The sequence below is a fragment of the Lycorma delicatula genome, chromosome 4 (genome assembly GCF_047948215.1).
Source record: "Lycorma delicatula isolate Av1 chromosome 4, ASM4794821v1, whole genome shotgun sequence".
NCBI classification, from domain to species: domain Eukaryota; kingdom Metazoa; phylum Arthropoda; class Insecta; order Hemiptera; family Fulgoridae; genus Lycorma; species Lycorma delicatula.
The window spans coordinates 97,827,620-97,849,426 of NC_134458.1; the positions used below are offsets into that span (position 1 = coordinate 97,827,620).

General features: G+C 28.5%; 1 protein-coding gene across 1 annotated transcript; it reads left to right on the forward strand.

The window, feature by feature from the left end:
- The first annotated feature begins 671 nt into the window (after positions 1–671).
- Positions 672–20,835, forward strand: LOC142322677 (uncharacterized). The gene is made up of 7 exons (XM_075361755.1): positions 672–707; positions 6,138–6,319; positions 7,928–8,085; positions 10,176–10,339; positions 17,703–17,962; positions 18,731–18,787; positions 20,716–20,835. The coding sequence occupies exons 2-7, from the start codon at positions 6,167–6,169 to the stop codon at positions 20,833–20,835; spliced, it is 912 nt and encodes a 303-aa protein (XP_075217870.1). The 5' UTR covers positions 672–707; positions 6,138–6,166.
- Positions 20,836–21,807: the final 972 nt, after the last annotated feature.

Sequence of the window (21,807 nt, forward strand, 5' to 3'; positions counted from 1 at the left end):
AGCTGCTAGAAAGAAATTAATGGTGATTTAATAGTAAAAATAAAGAAATTATCAATCAACTTCTTCCAAACCAGCTTTCAAGAAGTATATTTTTTTATACATTTAAAAAAGCATTTTCAGTGACATAAACCACAGCTGGTTCTTAGCAGCATTCTTGGAAAACATTCACTTACTTCTTTCTCCATTTTGCTTTATACTCCATATTCCCTGAACTCAGGTTTGGTTTACACATTGATATACTACTTATTTTCTCATATTGTATCTACTACACTGAGTGAGTACAAGTGATATTTGATGTGGCTGATTGTTTTATGAGAAGTACTGCAGGATGTGTCATTGTGGTATTGGTATAAAAATATGGGATAACTCAATCTATTTGTGCTGTTTTGGCTGTTGCTTTAGGCAACTTATTTGCTGCGTAATGCACATGTCCTTCTCTTTCTTCTCCAAAAATTTTTGTGTATTTTATTTTCAAACATCAACAAACAGTTTTTTCTTCTTTATTGCTATTTTCGATGCTTCTGCATTATATACTATGATTATACACAATGTATTATCACCTATTTTGCAGTTGTAAGATTTTTTACCTTTATTAGTTTACTGAAACTTAATGTGCTTTATTCACAGTTATTCTCTGTCTATTTTTCAGGCTGTTCATCCAGTATCTTGTTTAAGAAGACTAAAAAAAAATCCAAATTCTATAATAGGTAAGCTAGTAGAATTAAGAATTATTTTAAATTGCTTTGTATGTATTTTTAACATTCATATTTTTTTTAATGAACATTAGAGAACTGTATAGTAGTGTAACAACATGTTTTCATCAGCTTCACATATGTTACTTGACTATGTCAACTCTTCATAAATAGGAAGAGCCAAATAAAATTAATAATTAGTCTTTTGTACACGTATGCAATAAAGAACGTATTTAATTAATTTCTATCAACGTTTTAGAATTTTGTAACAATAATAAACCATTTTACTGCAAAAAAACTTACAGAAAAATTTATCCAGTTTTTACTTTTTTCTTTTTCTTTCAGTGAATATAATTTCTATCCGTGATACTTTAAGATTTATAGAAGTACTGAAAAATAAAAAAAACATAACCTGCAAATTTTGTTTGTGTTGATTTGGAAGCAATGTATATGAAACATTTAAATGCTTAATCCTATTTGTTTTGTAGGCATTTTTTAATTAATCTCAAAGATAAAAATACAAACATAATTTGTTTAAAAATGTGTGATTTTAACAGATTCATAATTCTGAAAAACTAGTTTTAAAAATTCAAATTACCTTAAAAAAATTCTTTCAAAGCAAATTTACAAGTATTAAATACTCTTGATATTTGCATCCCTGATTTTGTGTAATAAGTATACTTGTAACTTCTTTTAACTGTAGATTACCAGGTCAGAAATTGCTGGTTACTAGAACCCAAACGTAGAATAGAAGCCTGGGGCAGTATTGAGGAGTTGTTTAGCATAAAAATGTAACTGGTTCGGCCAGAGTGTGAACTATCAACCTCCCGTATGTTAGTGTCAATAATAACCATCTATACCATTCTGACGTTTCTATTCCTATATGATGAATATTTAACTTGATTTAGTTGATGATTTAGTATTGATCAACTACATTTTTATGTCTTTAGAATCCGCAAGTTTATAGTAATAAAATATACACAATGAAATTTAAGTATGGACAGCAACACAGAGATCTGCCAATTAGGCAGGTGTATCTACTAATCTGGAAGTAATAACAAGAAAAAAAATATGGAACCCTATATTGTTCCATATAATCACAAAGTCTGTTCTTGATGAAATAAACTGATAACAAAACTATATCCTGATTGATGATTTCTTAAAAATATACTCAATAATTTTTTGGAGATCAACATCTAAATTAAATTAATAGAGTTTTTGGAATTCAGAAGAAAATCTTTAATATGTGATAGGAATAAGGAAATATGAAACTCAAAGGTATTCCTTCAAGGTGGTTTGTCAAAGAGTAAAAGCAAAATAGTCACCAAACAACACTAGGCAGATGGTTTTACACTATCTAATAATTCCAGCAGCACTGTTCCTAACATATCCAATTACCAACTGAAAGTGGATAGCTTGTTTCCATAAAATCAGTTATTTTAATTAACTCATCCATTCATTCTACCATGATAAAAGAAATTCTAATTTATTTTCAAAAAGGAGAGCAAGTTGAGTGTAGAGTAAATAATCACCTTCTTAAATGAAAGAAAATTATCATTTGTCAATAAAAGCTCTTTTAAAAAGTCACTGGTCAAAAAATACTATAAAATCATTTTAAAAATACTTATTAATTCTCGTTCTATCACACTGTAATACATAAAAAATACAAAAGGACTCAACTAATAGTCTATCATCCATCCCCTACTCTTATAGAAAAGGAATTTAATAAATTCTTTTCTGGTATTTCAAATAACAATGATAATCATAAATTTCAAACAGTCATTCACCTTGAATAGTTCTGTTTAATCAAACTCTAAGCTTGTCATCATTTTGAAGTATCTGTTATGCCTATAAATATTTCCATCTGAAATATATTATTCTCTTAGAGCTCCTTCAAAAAGTCAGAATGAGTTTTCAAGATGAAAAATCTCTATCAAGTAATTTTTTGGCACCCTTAAACATGTATCATACAGATCAATAATTAGTAAATTAAAAATATTGTGTTTATATTTATGAATGTGTAACCTTTGCTAAACAGAATAGTCAATCATTCTTAAAAAATAACAGTATCCATCTCATTCAAAAGAGACAACAGAACTGTTTTTATATAATTTCAATTCAATATTTTGGGTTGAGAGAAATAGCCTAATTATATTTTCATTGCCAATTTTAATAAATTATTGAACTATTTAAAAGATCTTCTCACCAACTTATAAAAATAAAGTTAAACAATTTTCTTTCAAAAAAATAAATCAGTCTGTCAGATTTTTTAAATAGTACTAATTAAATAAATAAAACTTGCTTTTCTGTAAATGTGGTGAATAATTTAGTTGCACCTAATATCTTTTATTGATTCTACATCTTTCATATTACTTATAAAGTGGCAATTTTCTAAACTTTGATTTTGGTCATGTCAAAACATTAGACAAAGCAGACTTCATACCATATTCTTATAAGTAATAAAAGCTTTGTACAGAGGATAGATGTTTCTTTTTTCAGAGATCTGGTGACACGAATTAAGCATCATTTTTTACATATTTGATTAATTTGTCCATATCTTTCAGTAAATTTTTCATAAAATATTTTAAAATCAAAATTTACAAGTACTTATTTTGTATGTTATATTACTAATAATTTAAATGGATTTCATTTCACAGTTAAGACTAATAAATTTCAAAACCAGATAAAATAAACAAGACAAGAAAAAGGTTAATAGCAATAATAGACAGTATGCATTTATAATAAAGTTTTTTAAGCAAATAAATTCAATAATCTTTTGCATAAATTTTAAAAGGCATTGACTGCTACATCCACTGGTTGTGAATAAACAATTTATTATTTTAGTTCAGTGATTAATGGGATTTATTAAATGTTCAGTCTGCATTTTATCCTTACTTCATACCTTGACCTTGGGTCCTGGGTTGTGCCTTAGATTATTTGCAGACCAGCATTTGTAGCTGTACATCATTGTGAATCTTGTCACAAGTGGGACTTGCACCATGCTTCTGTGAATGATTACTACTTGGTTAATAAAACAATATTGGTGTGTTACATCAGCATCCTCTGGTGCACCAGGTATAATTACACTAAACACAAAATTTTATCTAAAATGTTACATAACTTTTCTCACTGTAATTTCAGTATTGATTTCAAATATACTACTGAAATTGTGTTACCATGTAAAGGTTTTATGTAGATCATAAATTTTGTAAAATCTTTTAATAATAAACTCATTCTGATCAGCTACTGGTTACAATTAAGATTAGTCTCTGTATTTTTACTTTTAAATAATTTGCATACATGCTTAATAAAGAAAAAATAAATAAATATTTACACTGTATTATGAGAAGTAGGTACGTATAAACATGTCTGAATGATGACATCATACAGACATCTGTCATTTCCTACAACAGAGAATTTTATTCAATCTAACTTCAGTTGTCTATACTGTGTGTTGTGTTTCACAGTGTTATTTGTGTTTTGCTATATTTTCATCAATTCTTTATAATACAAAAGTGATTTTTCTTATTTTTATTTGCTTTAACAAAACCATGGCAGTGGCTTCTGCAAAAGTTCGTGGATGTACAAATCATACTGACAAAAACTTTTTGTTATGTCTTTGGTAAATTTATGCCAAAGAAGAAAGAAAGATTATTTCTGAATTGATAAAAACAGTTTATAAGTTTTATTTTGATTGTACACTCAGGGATCAAGATAAAATCTGGGCGCCTCATGTTATTTGCATATCGTGCTCAGTAAATCTAACTGAATGGTTGAAGGGGAAATGACGAGCCATGCCGTTTGCTGTACTGATGGTTTGGCATGAATCTAAGGACACTTCATTGACTGTTAATTTTGTATGACAAATATATTTGGATTTTCATACAAAAATAGAAAGTTCATAAAATATGCAGGTTTATCCACAGCTCTAAAGCCGATACCACACGAAAAGGAGTTACCTGTACTTTTGCCATCATCTAATCTGATATTGCCAGAAGAACAATCTGAAAATGAAGTAGTATCTGATGAGAAATCTCCTCATTTAATTTAACAACATGAATTTAATGATTTATTTTGCATTTTAAAGTTATAAAAACAGCAAGCTGAACTTCTGGGGTCTAGACTGCAACAAAGGAATCTTTTATTGGAAAAAACAAAAGTTACGATTTATAAAACAAAATAAAGTTCTTTCAACTTATTTTACTATGAAAAATTCATTGTGCATTTGTACTGATGTCGATAGCCTGATCAAAGAGCTTGGAATTCAGCATATTCCTGAGGAATGTCACTTTTTACTGACTCTTCTAAAGTTAGCTTGAAAGCAGCTTTATTTGCATAATGGTATCAAACAGACATCCATTCCATTAGTTCATGCAATCAACATGAAAGAAATGTATGAAACTATGGCATCAATATTAGAAGTAAGAATATTAATATAAAACGCACACCTGGCAAGTTTTCAGTGATCTGAAAGTTGTTGCGTTACTTCTTGGTTTAAAAGGTAGATTTATGAAATGTTGTTTTCTTTGTCTTTGGGATAGTCGTGATATAAAAAGTCATTACCAAGTAAAGAACTGGCCATTGTGGCAGAACTTTGTGGCTGGCGAAAAAAAATGTAAAGCATTTATCATCAAAGATGTTGTTAGTGGTTTTTTAGGCAACAGAAAACTATGTTTTTTTTTGTTAATAAGCTGTCAGAAAACTTCAAATGTTTAGGGTGAAGGATGTCATTAAAAACTCCTACACTTCCATCTAGACATTTTTCCTGAAAATTTGGGCTCTGACAGCAATGATCAATGAGAGCATTTCCATCAGGATACTCTGACCATGAAGCATCAGTACCAAGGAAGATGGGATCCTGGAATGATGGGTGACTATTGTTGGTTTTTGTTTAGAGAAACTGATCAAACATCGTACCAGTGAAAAGGTTTATCAACATATTAAAAAAATTAAAGGTAAAACAATTCCGATGACTTAAACTTTCAAAAACTGTATTTTAAAGACATTTAAAATTATTTAGATTTTTAGAAACTGTTTTTTTAAATTTATATTAATGTATTTCAATCTATATGTGTTTGAATAAATAAAAATTTAGTTGATTTAAACAAATTTCAAATGAATACACAAAAATTATTTTTTTTTTAATATTGATTTCACTGTAATTATGCATTTATTGGTAAGTAAATTGTATGTATCTAAAAAACATGGCATATTACACAAATTCTGATAACAGTTTTGAATTCAGCATCCCAAAATTAGTTAAAATCATCATGTATGATTCTGGATACATGAAAAATTGTTTTTTTTGTTTATTAGTGTTGTCAGTCCTAGGTATTTGAATGCTTATCAATAGAATAGAATTATATGCTATTCTTTATATGGATTACATTCAAAATTATATTAACTATATGATTACATATTGAATGTAGTGAATCTTTCTTACAGATGTTCACACATCATGTTCAACAGACAGTATGAATGTGACTGTTGTTATGGAAAGGGAGTTTCAAGGTGTTCTTTATGCCAGAGGTTTTCCTTTAGAATGTAGAGCAATTGGATCAGGAGAAGATTACATCCACTTACAAATAACAGCTTCTGGTTGTGGAGTTCGTATGGTACCTCATAAAGTTAGTAATTCATTTTGTTTTTTCATATCAATGATTATATTGTTTTCTCTAAATATTCAATATATAAATAAATTATGTATTTATATATACACTTATAAATTGTTTTCTCACAAAGTTTTATTATTTATGAGATATGGTCAAAGAATATGCATGCTGGATTTATTTTTAAAAAATAACTGCATTTTCAGGTATAATCCTCTTGCTTTTGAGTAGTTGCTTACCAAGTACATAACTCATTGCTGTTCCCAAGATTTAAAGTATTTTTTTAAATCATTTATTTATTTTTTTAAATAGCCTCATACTCGATAGTTTATTCTCAATGAGTTTGATTGTTTTCCTTTTAGGAAAAATTTGATTTCAAATATAAAAATTTAATTAAATAGTGAAACTGGCGGACATAGAAAACGTGACAGTGAAAAACTGTTTTTCTTCATAAAATAATGAACTATAACCAAAAGGTAGACACTGAAATGTACCGATCACTAGCGGAAAATCCTGATTCATTACTACATGTCTTGCTGTGGTCAGGTGTATACCACAGCAAGACATGTAGTAATTTGTGTATGCATGGGCATGGGTGTGTGTATGTGTGTGCATAAATTATATACACACACTCATTATTTATATTGTCGTGTGTTTGTGGCTTGATCAGGATATTGAGAGATTGACAATTGAAAATGTTTATATAATTACAATTTACTGGTTTAAGAACATATGTAAAACAAGACAAATCAATAATAATAACAATAATAATAATAATAGTAAACAGCAATAATAAAACAAATAATAATAATCACAACCAAAATATAAACCAGAATAATAATGATGACAACAGCAAACAATAATAATAATAATAATAATAATAAAAATCAGTAATAATAATAAACAGTGATTACATGCAAAACAAAATTTAAAGTAATCATCTTGTTACAATATGTATATATATATATATATATATATATATATACATGCACACACAAACATATACATATATGTATACATATATATATACATATATATATATATATATATATATATATATATACATGCACACACAAACATATAAACACAAAGCAAAAAGTGCAGAATTCTGCATACACAGTAATCTAAAATGTATAGTTCATATGTCAGTACTAATTTTAAAGTAAGGCCACTGGTTCTGGGCAAAACATAGACTACCCTGATTTTTTCCTTTATAAGTTAGATAATTTTTTCTCATCACCCACTCCTTTTTTTTTAACTCTGATCTCTTTTTCTCCATTGCAGTTCTATGGGTGCAATTCTGACTGTACTTTTCCCTATGCTGGAAATGTGGAGACCTAAAGAGCCATTGTGTGTTATATATCTATTAGATGGACTGCCTATGCAGTATCTTGGATATTTCTTGTCTAGTGGTTGCATTATAAGTGTAAAGCTTGAAGTACTTATTGAGTAAACAGAGTACTCTAATTCCACCCCCCTCATCAATGAAAAAATTTGTCTACTATGCTTTAGTAAGTTTCATTAATTTTTAAGTATGATAGCTTTAAAAATAATAGGATAAATACTTGTCATATAAATCAAATGTGTAAAAATAAATAATTAAAAATATTTGTCTTTTATTTAAAGAATGGAGGTCTGATGTATCACATAGTTCTGGAAGTTCAAATGGCACGTCATCTCCAACAAGCAACAGACCCTAGTATACCAGCGTCATGTCATTTAACTGAAGATAAAATGGTTCTTCATTCACCAGCTCTTCAAATTTTACAAAAGAAAAATTCTAGGTAAGTGGGATTCTTTTGTTCAAAAATTATATATTAATAAAATGTCTCTTGCGATTGTCAGTTTGTTATATTTTTATTAACAATATTATATTTTGTTAATTGTCTATTTGTTGAAAACAAGAAGTATTAGTGCTGTGGTAATAATCCTGTAAACAGCAGAATGTGTCTATGCTGCACAAACAATACTGTAGATCAATGAAGTAAAAATAATGTCAGCATTTCATTATTGTAATTTTTAAGCAATGTTTTTTAAAATAATAAATTTTTACTATAAAAATAATGGTAAAGAGAATACAGCAAAAATCTTGATAAAGAGTATGGCCTATGAGAAGATTGGGAGCGATTCTAGTACTCTACTGGATTACTATTCTGCAGTACTATAAAATACAAAAGCTATTCTAGCTTCACTGGTGAGGCCCTGAATAATGATAATAGACCCTGAGTGATCATATATTTACTTCCCAACAAATTACAGGTTTGTTGTTTCATCCAAGATCCATTTTAGTCCATTCTTATTAAATATTCTAAACTGAGGTTTCGCCCTGGTCCATTCTTTTTAATCATCTAGATTTGCTTAATCAAAAAACTTTTTTGATTTTATAATCAATTTTTTTAATAATAATTTTTATAATTAATTTAATCAGATCTTGGTGAGGACAGTTTTTTCCTGTTGGTTTTGTAAAATTTTGGTAGTGGATATTATGAGCATACTATAGGAATAAATCGATTGTTAATTTCTTATTTAGACTAGACTTTAATTGTACTAAGGCATGTTGCTAACGAGCATGATACAGCAGGGTTAGCTACTCACCTAATCTAAAACAAGTAACTAGCTGATTTTCATAACAGTGTAAGCCATAGGACAATCTGGAAAATGTTTGTATAAATTTACAGCATGTATATTAGTTGTGCTATACCTTAGATTCCCCAGACCAGATAGATTTTTCCCCAGAAGATATTTTGATAATTAGAACCCAAAAGTACATACAGTGCTCAAAAGAAAACATATTACATTGTAATGGTAAAAAAAAACTTTTGTTGCATGATGGAGGAGACTTAAAGATTTTATTCTATTTGATCCACCTTTCCTGTAACCTAAGAATTAACTTAAAATAAATGCTAAGAAACTGACATTTATTTAAAATGGGAGTTAAAGAAGAAGCTAATGAACTAACTTGCTGATTGGCTCAGTTAATTTAGGTTGTTTTCCACTGCTATGTTATCTTCTGAGAGTAAGTGAAAATGGACTCTACGAAGAGGATAACAACTTTTTTTATTTGTCTGTAAAAGGAATTCCTGTAGCTAGAGATATCATCATCTATGCCAGTGCATATATGATGACACTACCATTTTTTCTCTCTGTGTTTGTATTTGCTATTAGACCACATAAATCCAGCATAGGTAGAAAAAAATATAGCTGTAAAGCTGGAGTGCCAATTACCAAAGGCACGTTCACACACTGTTTACTATAGATAATTTAAGTTGAATAATTCAGGGGGGGGAATTTAACTGCATGTTTTTGACATTTATGAGTAGCTAATTATCATAGGAGCTGATGCAAACTAGAATAAACAAAAGTATATAAGAGATCATGTATCCTCCTCCACATCTGAGGTTAAGGAGAGATAGTCTCTTTCTCTCTCTCTCTCTCAAAATTAATGATTTGTAACTCTAATGTCATCTCAAGGGCTCTTGTTATACTGATATTATATTTTTTATATAATTGTAATTATCACATTAAACGAACATTCTAGTTTGTTGTAAACTGTACCGCAAGAAAAACTTAGAAGTTTGCAGAAATTAACCATTAGCCATTGATGCTCACAATCAGGGCTGATGACGGAAGCTGTACAGTAATTATAAAATGATATTTTACATCATGTTGTGGAGATAGTCAGCCATATAAATTATATCACTTTGAAATTTATAAGCAATTTTATTAATTACTTTGCAAAACCAATATTATCATTTAGTAATACTATAATATCTATTCTAATATTTTTTATTCTATGGAATAAATCCTGCAAGTAACTTTACTACTTTAAATTAATTATTTTTCTGATAAATCTATATTTTTAACTAAATTTTAGGTTAGGCCGTAGAATGGGTATGTCGAAATCCAATAAACAAGATAATAAACAAGAAGCTAAGGCCTGGCTAGAAATTGAAGGATCAGCTGCATCAGAATTAGAAACTCCAAATCGTGTGAATGTTGGTGAACATACCACATTACAAGTTAAAACTTGGCTACCAGGTAATAATCATCTTTAAAGGATACTTCTTATTAATCTTCCAAAAGTTAATATTTAAATTGTTCTTCTTTAGGTGCAAATCTCCATGATGGAGGTAGGAAATCATCCTGACAATGATTGCCAACCTCCATCGGCAATTCAGTCATTATATTTAATGGTTTTATTTAAATTATATTTACTAAATGATTAAATTACTTAATTTTGCGAGTCATTCTGCTTATGTTGTTGGGTAATGTAATGTTAAAGATTATTGCAAATGTATCAGCTACTGTTTATTCAGATCTTTTATGTCAATTGTATGGCTAAATGTAGACTACATTTTGGTGGGTTATTACATTGATGTGAAACAGAACATTTAGTTCAATGAAGAAGGTAATGGGAATAAATATATACATTTCATCTCCCTTATAAATTACTGGCATGAGATACTAATTGTTATTCAATTATGTTCAAAAGTAACATATTTTATGTCCAATTTATAATCATTGTATTTATGCCACCTAAGAGACACAGTAGTATTCATATATACCTTTATCAGACATGCAGAGTGTTCAATTTAAAAGAGGCCCCATCACTTAGTTCAGTCTATAAATAACAGTTTACTGGCAAACACTCACATGATAATTTACAGGTGTTGAAAATGATGTCCGTCCACTTCCATGCACTTGTCAACATACATCTGACCATGTTCCTGTCTACTCTTGTTAGCTGTACCCTGTCTATTTCCTGGATGGCATTGATAATATTTGTCTCCAATTTCTGCATGATGCATAGATTGCTCATATAAACGATTTCTTTTTAAGTAACTCCACAGAAAGAAGTCTGAACAAATCAGATCAGGGGATCTTGGTGGCCACAATCCTATAGAAATGATTCTTTCACAAAAAAAATCCTGTATCATCTCCATAGTAGAGTGAACTGTTAGCAAGTGCACTGTCCTGTTGCGCAACCAGCAATGACTGCTGGTTTCGCAATGACTGCTGGTTGTGCATGAGCATGGCGCTCATCCTCTTACAGGAAGACTATGAACTGTTGGGTAATTTCTTGGTAGACAGCAGCATTCACAGTTTAAAAAATAAATAAACAAGGATCCTATTATTCGTCACTTTGAAACTGCACACCATACACCTATTTTTTGTGGGTGTAGGGGAAATTCAAAGAAAATGTGGGGAGTTTAGTACCCCAGGTCCAGCAGTTCTGACTACTAACATACCCACCAAGATGAAACCGTGCTTCATCTGTTATAAACAGTTGATGTAAAATGCCAATGTTGCCTCTAATGAAGTTTTTGAACCACTGACAGTAGTGAAGCTTTTAGCATAATCAGCATAATCAGCTCATTGAAAACCTGTAATTGATAAGGTTAACACTTCAACACTCTCCTCACTGCAGTATGGGTTGAACCTAGAGAAATGTCCTTTTCTGGCTTAGTTTCTGCAAAGATTTATGAGGAGATCTTGTAATTGCTGCGTTGATGTCCTGTACGACCTGTGCCATTAAAACTGACCTGTATCGAGCACGTTTCTGGTCTAACAGAAAACCTGTTTCACAAAATTTTTTAAATAATTTTCTGAATAACACTTTTCACTTTTTTTCTGAATAACATTTTTCACTTTTCAAATTTCTTCCTGAACTTTCATTGACACACACACACATGAGATTTCATCTCTAATAGGTTTCTATGAAGAATTTATGTTCTTCAATAGATAATCGCATTTTAACAAACAACAGTGAATTATCATGCAACCTTGTTCAATAACCAGTGCTTGACACAGACTGGCAATACTCAAATGTGCAAGCAATAAACAATCCTCCCCACTCCAGCTCCAGTCATACCAACATCTTCCAGATTATTTTACCCATCTAAAACCACATTTAGTATAAATTACTGAGTGAATGAACCTCTTTTAAGTTAAATACTGGTATTTGTGTAGTTATTAATTTATTGTGAAATTAATTTAAGCAGTTAAAGTAACAATATTTAACCTTTTTTCCTTTATCTTGTGTTTATATTTATGAATGTACAATCTTTGCTGAAAAAATATAATCAATCATTCTTAAAAAATAACAATATCCACTTCTAGCAAAACAGACAATGGAACTATTTTTGTAAAACTCAACACAATACTTTGGCTTATGAGAAAGGCCCTTATATTTCCATTTTAATAAATTATTTTATTAAAATGATAAAAATAATTTCATTTATTTTTAATAAATTAACAAATCATTTGAAAAATCTTCCCACCAATTTTTTAACATACGATTAAAACATTTTCTTTTATGGAAACAATATTACTTAGATGAATTTTTAAATAATACTGATTAAAAAAAAAAAAGGAAACACAATTTATCTGCACCCCCTTCAACATGTACATAGATATCTACTCAAAATAATTTTCGGCAGTAGCCTTTTGGATTATGAATTAGCTTGTAATAATTTTTTGTGTTTAATGTTTTCACCTTAACATTATTTTATGTTTTTAAATAATTAATATGTACTCTAATCACATGTATTTTTTATTTTATAATTTATGTTTTTACATTTATATCTTTTATTGATATATTATTATGGATTGATCAGAATAAAAGATTTATTTATTTATTTTTCGCCAAAAACATGTTTTCTGAGATCTACTCAATCTTCAGTTCTTTCCTTTATCTAGATGTTAATATTTTTTTAATTACCATCTCAAATTCTTTGTATATACCAGTAAAAACATTTTCATGTTTTTAAAGTTTTGTTGTGCGCTTAGATGATTGAAACTGCTATATAAGAAGGCTTATTTTTAATTAGACATGTCAAATAAAAAAAAAAAAAAAAATGTAAAATTGAGGTAAATATTGAAAACTGAAAATAGGGAGAACTCCAAAAAATTAAGATCTTTCTGAAAAACAGAAAAATAAAGAAAAACTTTAACATGCTCTTACCATTTACTGCTTAGAAAAAATTCACTACATTTAATTAAATAAATAAATAAGTAAAATATCTATTATTTTACAATAATATATATATATATATATATATATATATATATATATATATATATATATGTATAATTAAATATTATACATAAATTAGAAATATCTAATGGTTTTTCCCTTGCAGTACACATTAATTTTAATTTTAGTACAATATAACAATTTTTATAAGTTTTTTGAGTATGATATTTTATGCAATCATAATAATGTGAATTGTGTAATAGTTTTTATCGCTACTTGGTATTGAAAATTCATTTTTACTATATGTTACTGCATATATAGTTGCTGATAACCAATGTTTTCATTAATCAGAACATATTTACCTTTAAAAATAAAATGCCAAATGGTTATTGAAATAAATAAGAAAACAAGAAAATAACCACTCAAAAACCACTTACATAATTATAAACAAACAAAACACTACAAAACTATAAAAGTAGTGTTTTTAACAGCTTTTTTAAAATAGGTGTGAAAAATACAAACAACTGGTGTGTAGTTTTTGGCAATCCCATTAGAAAACATATTTATCATAAAAACAAATGAACCACTGAAACATGCAACTGCCCAATCAGATTATCAGTTTGACAGCAATTATTTGTAGTTTTTGATTCTAAAATGGTGATAAAAATACGAGTCTTATATAGTTCTAAGTACTATTTATTTATCAATTAATATTTTTTTATTATTATTTTTTATCAATTTAATTAACTTATTTTCTTACATATACTATTACCACATTGTTTACTGATGACAATGGTTTTAGAAATGGCCATTAATCAAAATGGTCGTTTATTTTTATATATCAAACATATTTGTAAATGTATATAACAAACCTTTTGTAAATGGTTTTCTGAGAATTTATTTTTGTTTTTCAGTTTATAATACTGTCTTTATAATACAGATTTTTAAATCGTTGTAGATTTCTAAACTTCATGTTTTTTTTTTGTAATTTACAACTGCATGATACTTTATGTCTGAATTCTAATTAAATGTAAAGTAGTTTTATAATATTTTTTTGTTTGTATTTCCTATCCTTGCTTGTATTTTTCTTATACATTTAAAAAAACAAGCCTCTCTTTAAATTTTATATTATACTTTCTTATGTATTTGTTCAAAACTACTGAATTTAATCTCATTATTTCACTTCAACCGATTTTATTTATAATTTTTCAGTTTTTTTGTTACTACATTATTTGTTTGCTTTACAGATTACCTTATACTGGACTTAATGATGTGCATGTAATATTTAGTGATTGTTAGTAATTTTATTGATCGATATGTATATTATATGATATATATTCTGTTAACTTCACTTTCATAATTTCTTGCTTTGTATGAATTTGAACAAAGTTATTGGCCATTTTATTTGGTGAGTATTGGTTATCTGGCTCACAAGATATGAAGAGTTGTGTTTACTTAATATTCATCCTTAATAGAGGTATTTTGTAGATACTACATTTTCTGTGGTAGCTCACAGAATTAAAAAAGTGAAATTCAACTGGAATCTCAAGTATATTCCTTTTTTGCTTGTGAACTCTCAAAAGTTTCTTTAATTTACCCGCTGAACTTTTGGACTTCATCCTGTGTAGCTCAATAATCCAGGCATTCTAACTTCTGAAAGAACTTTATCCGTGAATCTCTTTTAATTTTTACACAACAGCCCAAAAAGGAGTGTAATGTATTTAGTATGAATGTTTGTTACACTGTAACAGCTCAATGGTTGAACCAATTAAGATGTGTGACCCCATGTTGGAATCCTTATGTTACCAGGAGTGTCATAGGCTCTATAAATATATATATATATATATATATATATATATGTTTAGTATATGTATATATGTGTAGTAGTGGAGATTTGGCAGTTGAAGCACAAATGTTAATGAATTAAATTAATTAACTGTGAACTGTAAGCCTTTATCACTGTGTGAACTGGGTTTGAACTGAATGATTCAAATCAGTCAAGTGGATAATATTAAAAAGATAATAGAATTAAATTTACATTAAATAAAATAATATTAAATACATTTAAAATTTCTGTTTAATAATTATGGGCTTTCTGTGGGAACTGCGTGTGAGGGTGATTGGTGAGGTATGCGAGCACCTCATGTGAGTCTAGACTTATCATTACCATTAAAAACGGTGTGCCCCTGGTGCGCTGTTTTGGGAGGTGCAATGAAGTGCTCTTATAATAATTTTTTTATATTTTCAAAATTCAAATGGATTATTTGTTAATAAGTTGAAGGCTAACTTTTGCATGCATCAGGTACACCCTTGATCTAACAGATCACAGTTATTTGGAAATCTTGTTAATCTTTGCAACTGATGTTACAATTTTCAAAATTCAAACGAGGTATTTGCTAATACAAAGTCATGATGGAGCCAAACCAGAACAAAAATTGATTGATATACTCAGAAGTGGACCTTATTTACATAACTGCCCAAAAAGGGTGGATGTATTCAGGATATGTATGTAAATATGTATGTTTGTTCCACCGTAACAGCTCAACGGCTGAACTGATTTAGATATATGACCTCACACTGGAGTCCTTATGTTACCAGAGTGTCATCAGCTATATAAATATATGTTCAAATAAATTTTAAAAAATTAAAAAAAAATTATACTATATAAAAATACTATACACAAAACTGCCACCCGCATACTCTTTAATTATCCTATATTAAAGAGCAATGTTTTTTTTGGCAATCGTGTTTTGCAATTTTTAATATTTAATTAATTTACTCTAGTTACATATTTTTTAACGTATTTAATGTTTAGTTAATTTTCCACTTGTACTCAGGAGAACCTATGTTTATTTTATGAATTGGTTTTTTGGTTCTGTTAAAATTTCAGCCACTCCTCTTATCTTTCAGGATTTTGGAACCACTAATGATTTGGTTCTTGTCCCATTTCCTTCAAGAAGGAGCAGGTTTCATGATATGAAAACATCTTTCAATTGCTCTTTATCTAACTATATAATCCATGTCATAATTTTAATCGAATTAAGCAACATTTCTAGATGTTTTCTGTATAATTCCCATTTTGTTTTTCTGAAATTTTAAACTTCTCTTACAGTTGTTTTATACTATATATTTAAAAACAATAATAGTTTGTAGTCAAAAAGAGAGTGTTTATTCTAAATACACCACTTATTTACCATATAGTAAATTTCACAAGTACTTACTGTGATATCAATCAACTTTTCTCCTAAGTTTTGTTATAAACACTCTCCCTAAGTTAACTGTAATTTAATTGTTAAAGAAATATCTGCACAAAAAAAAAATTATAACTGATTAATTTATTATTAATTCATTTCAGAGCTTACAAATTTTATATGGGTTTGAAATACCTACTGAGTTGAAGAAGGATATTTAACACTGAATCATTGTAGCAGAATGTAATCAATGTATTAATTTGTTGCTCTACTCTTTTTGGCCCAGTTTTCTTTCAATAGCATGATGCTTAAATCATCACCTTAGGTACAAAATGGAACGCGAATATTCTCTTTCTCTGAGAGTAATGCTGTTTATCATACAATTTATATAGCATGAATACTTACATGTTGAACAGAGTGAAGAAGTCACTAATAGAGCTGATATTTCAGTTTTACCTGTATTTCAGTGGGCTTCAAATATTGATACCTAGTTTGTTTTGCTAAGTAAAGAAGATACTTCAAATGTCATTTTCTCTAGTTAACCTGCTATGGGATGGATCTTATTCTAGAGAATGACTATGTCATTTTTAGTTATGACTAATGATTCATATTAGGTTGCCTACTACTGTCACCGTTTTGGCACTTCACACAAATGTATATGAATTGATATGGTACTGTTCTGCAATGATGAGTAAGAATGGTGAGGAGGATAGTACTTGCCTTCCTATATGGGAAGTTGGCAAATAAACCATACTTTAATGCTATCATCTCCTCAATACATCATCTCCTCAATCTGGCCATCGTTATGTTGTTGAATTCTAATTGAGAATTCATTGTGACCTGGTGTTCCAGGATTGTAACAAGACATTGGTTATCTTGTGACAAAATCAAGGGATGCAGCTGCCTATGGTTCTGATTCAACATCATAGCAGCCGATATACAGATTCTTCTTATATATACTATAACTCATTTTTCCAGTAAATGAACTGAATGACATTAATTTACATATGTTAATATTTATAAATTTTATTGTATGTTTAATCACAAATTATTAATATCCAACAGGTTAACAAAATGCTTTTTTATAATAGGTTTTATTAAAATATTAAAGTATTCATATTAAAACACTCAATTTGTTCAACTCAACTCACTCAAATCAGCAGATTTTAAATATTCTATAAATTAATCAATTTATAATTAATTTTATTAATTATAAAATTCTTCTGAATTACAGAATCAGTTGAAACAAAAGTTGTTGACTGTTTGGCTCATGATGGCATCGGTGAAAGTTCTCAGCAGTTGACAGACAATAATGGCTGTCCTACAGATGAACTATTAGTACCATCATTTCATCGACAAATAATTAACAATGACTCTCATAATGGATTCAGAATGACAGTTGAAAGTACTGCATTTCCTGCATTTAAATTTCCAGATAGAGATGCAGTACACATTCGATGTGGACTTTTGTTGTGCTCTGGTGAATGCCCAGAGGTATAGTATAAAAAATCTTAATTCTTTAGCATGTATTAAAAAAAAATAATTTTTAAGGATTTAATTAAACTTTCATTTAATAATTGATACTCTGTATCACAATATGGTTTACAAAATTATCATCCTTTACAAATATAGTTTTACAATATATATATATATATGTATATGTCTATTATATACATATTAATTATAATACATATGTGTATGCGGGGATTATCCCCGCTCCGCCTAGTCTGGATGCACTCCCCACTGAAATTTTTGGGGTGGCTAAAATGATTGCCTTCTTTTTCAGAGTCTCCTTTGCTTTTGGAGGGTCTTTAGTTACTTATGTAACATTTAAAATCAGAATGTCATCATCTTTCTTACTTTTATGAATGGGGATTTATTCTGTCTAAAATACGATGGAGAAAGGATTTTTTTTGCTTAAAATACTTTTCATTTTTCTGTGTTTATTGATTCCACCAGTATACTACAGGATACTAGTAGCACTTCTAGATGCACACTAGAACTACTACCAGATGCACTGAATTTTCACTCATGAAAAAAATTCAGTCATTGTAAAAGTTTGGTGTAGGAATATATTCATAAGACATAAATTAGCAGATTGTACAGAAGTTAAATGGTCAACCATGAAGGTCTAACATGACCAGCATTTTATTTTCTATATCAGTAGAATCTTATAAAGATTAATAAGTTTTTGCATTTAATTGAGTATTCTCTATAAAATTGAAATATGTAATAAAATAATTTTTTTGTAATATTTTGTAGGTGGATTGCAGTCATGAAAATGATAAATCAAATTCAACACGTCATAATCGTAAAATGGTAAGTGTAATATTTAGTCTTTCATCTTTGATATAAATTTCTTGGTTTTTGTATACAGCGGTTCTCAAACTTTTGAAGAAACAAATTTGCTTGAATTCACTTCCATGACATGTAAAATAAAAATTTTTGCAACCACTTCAGTAAAGGTGAAAAATAAAAACCAGCATATCTACAAAAACATTTTTCATATTTTCGGATTTTTTCTTATAATTTCAAAATGTTTAAAAGTTAAAAATGTTTTAAAATCTTTTTTCAAATCATTTGTACTTATATTATTTGTGAAAATAAAAAAATCATGTTGTTCGTTTTGGAATTACAATACCTTCTTTCTCAAAACTGTATGGTTTTTTTTAGTAACTTTATTGTAAGTCTAAATTTTAAAAATAGCTTATATTTTGAATAAGTTGAGCTACAGGAATTTTATTTTGACAAAATCTTTTATTTTCAGTATAGATAACTTTAAAAACTTTTTTGTCAGTTAATACATGAAGAGTTTAAAACTAGCATATGTTTAGTTGTTTTTCCAACACTGAAATCTTCTCACTGTATTTCCAATACTACTTTTCATTTTTTCTGTGTTTATTGATTCCACTAGTATGCCACAGGATACTAGTGGCACTAGTATCACTAGATGCATACTAGAACTACTAATTTTGTATATGTATATATATATATATATATATATACAAAAATAGAAAGATGTACTTTTTTATAGCATCTCATAATTTCATGTTTGTATTTATATTTATTTTTAATTGCATTCTTTTATGTTTACTTATTTTTAAAATAAGTTTCTGTTCTGGCAATTAATCCATTATCCTTCAGAATTTCTACTGACTCATTTTTGGTTTCTGCTAGATAAACTAGATATAACTGCTAGATATGTTATTCTCCAATTCTAACATCTTTATATTTTTCCTTGAGTAGTTATTTCAATCTCAAATTTGTGTTTCAATTCTGTATTCTTACTTCAAGATACAATTTGAAAAGTGTATGGGAGTAGATTATATCCTTAACGTACTCCTTTCTGAATCAGAACCTCCTTTCTTTATCTTCTACTCTTATTATTTCTATCTACTTTTTGTCTACCATAATGTTTCATAATCTACATCATGAAATCCTTTCTGTAGACCTACAAATATCATATAAATGGATTTATTTTACTTAAAACTGTCTTCTAAGTTTAGACTGAGGGTCAATGGTCTCCTTTGAACTTATACTCTGAAGAACATGATTTAATCTTGTCCAATACACTATTAATTTCATTCACAAATGAAAGGATGCACGGGTGCAAAAAATATACCGATAATAAATGTTTTGTGTTATTTTAATATTATTATTAATCTAAATTTTAATTGTGTTATTATTTTAATCTAATGATACATATCATCTCACTAATCCACTGTATTAATAATGATAAAAAAATACTAATGACAATAAATATCTGTTGTACTAGTAATTTTGTATTATAATACAAGATTTGTATTAGAATAGTTGTATTGTTGTGTGTGTTTATGTACCATCTTGAAAAGCTCTTGAGTACCACCAGTTGTATGTGTACCACAGTTTGAGAACCACTGAGTTATAAGAATAAAATATTATTGTATATATAATGGTCTTACACAAAAAAGCTTATACATTACAATGTGTGAATACAACTGATGTCATTATGTGTATTCTAATAAAAAACAGATTAAAGTTTATAGAAATAATAGGATTGCATATGCTAGGAATTGTTTTATAATTCATCATGAAGAATATGGGTACAATATGTTTACAGTATTGTTCTAAAGTAAATTATGAATTAACAAACAAATTTAACTACAGTGTATAGTACGGAGCAACTTAATATAATAAAGCATATCTATACAGAATAGTGAGACTTTTCAGGAGAATTATAAGAGAAATTAATTTTAATATTACATTAGAAAAGAAAGAAGGTTTGCATTTATGGAAGAAGAATTTTTAATAAAGGTGTTGAATTTCTGGAATGGAAAGAAGAGAGGAATCATTGCAAGGAGGAGTCACTGGTTGAAGAACTGACATAAGAAACAAAGGAAGTCATGAGAAGTTTGAAAAATTGAAGAATTTGCAGATGGAGTGGAATCTATGAGCAGGTTCTGAAGAAGGAAAGAAAAGAACTGATTAAGTCCTTATACTCACTATTTCTAGAGGTGAGAAGGTTGAATATATTAGATGATTGTAAGGGAGGTATTTTAAGAATAGCCATTACACAAGAAGATTAACTAGCATTTATAGGTTATAGAAGTATTTCTCTACTTGAATGTTCACGTAACATTTTAGTTAACTCTAAAAATAGAAAGAAAACTTGATTTGTTTGCACAAAAGGAGACAATAATGGATCAGATATTTCATTTAAAAGAATTGGTAGTAATGTTTTCAGAGTTTAACACATGTATATATACTCGTAGTTATTTTTATGAAGCATGTAACAGTTTGATAAGGTGTAAGATCTGACAATTTATGCAGTTCAGTGGTACACCTGATCATTTAATACCATTAGTAAAGGGTTGTTTTTATAAATTATTGAAAAGAATACAAACAGTTCTAAACATAAGTTATCTCATTTTCAACTCTTGAAATAAAGGAAAAACAGATATTATTTGAATGATTAGAAGAAGTATAGTACTTATGATGGCTGGACACATGATGAAATGAATGGAAGGAAATTTATTTCTTAGAATCAGGAAAATAATACTAAATGAATGTGGATTTTTGAAAGGATCTACACTGACATTTGTAATCAATGTTGTGGTCATGTAATGATCCTGAAAACAAAGGAATTACTGACTAAAAAGTGAGAATATTGGAGGCTAATTTTTGATGAGGCAAGATACAACTGGATCTCGTGGCAATAAAGCTAAAACAATACGTATTATAGCATATGATGCTTTGTATCACAGGTAAAATGTACTACATCTGGGATCCCGTGTGCCTAGTTTCCCCAGTACAGTCCTGGAGTTTTAGCTTTTCTTTTACATCTTCTGACCTGTTCTGCA

Bases quoted from the DNA above. Each gene is read 5' to 3' on its own strand.
- LOC142322677 (XM_075361755.1), top strand. From the start codon at position 6,167: ATGAATGTGACTGTTGTTATGGAAAGGGAGTTTCAAGGTGTTCTTTAT. The intron at 6,320-7,927 runs GTTAGTAATTCA...TTTTATTTAAAG, and splicing joins TTCGTATGGTACCTCATAAA to AATGGAGGTCTGATGTATCA. The intron at 8,086-10,175 runs GTAAGTGGGATT...ACTAAATTTTAG, and splicing joins TTACAAAAGAAAAATTCTAG to GTTAGGCCGTAGAATGGGTA.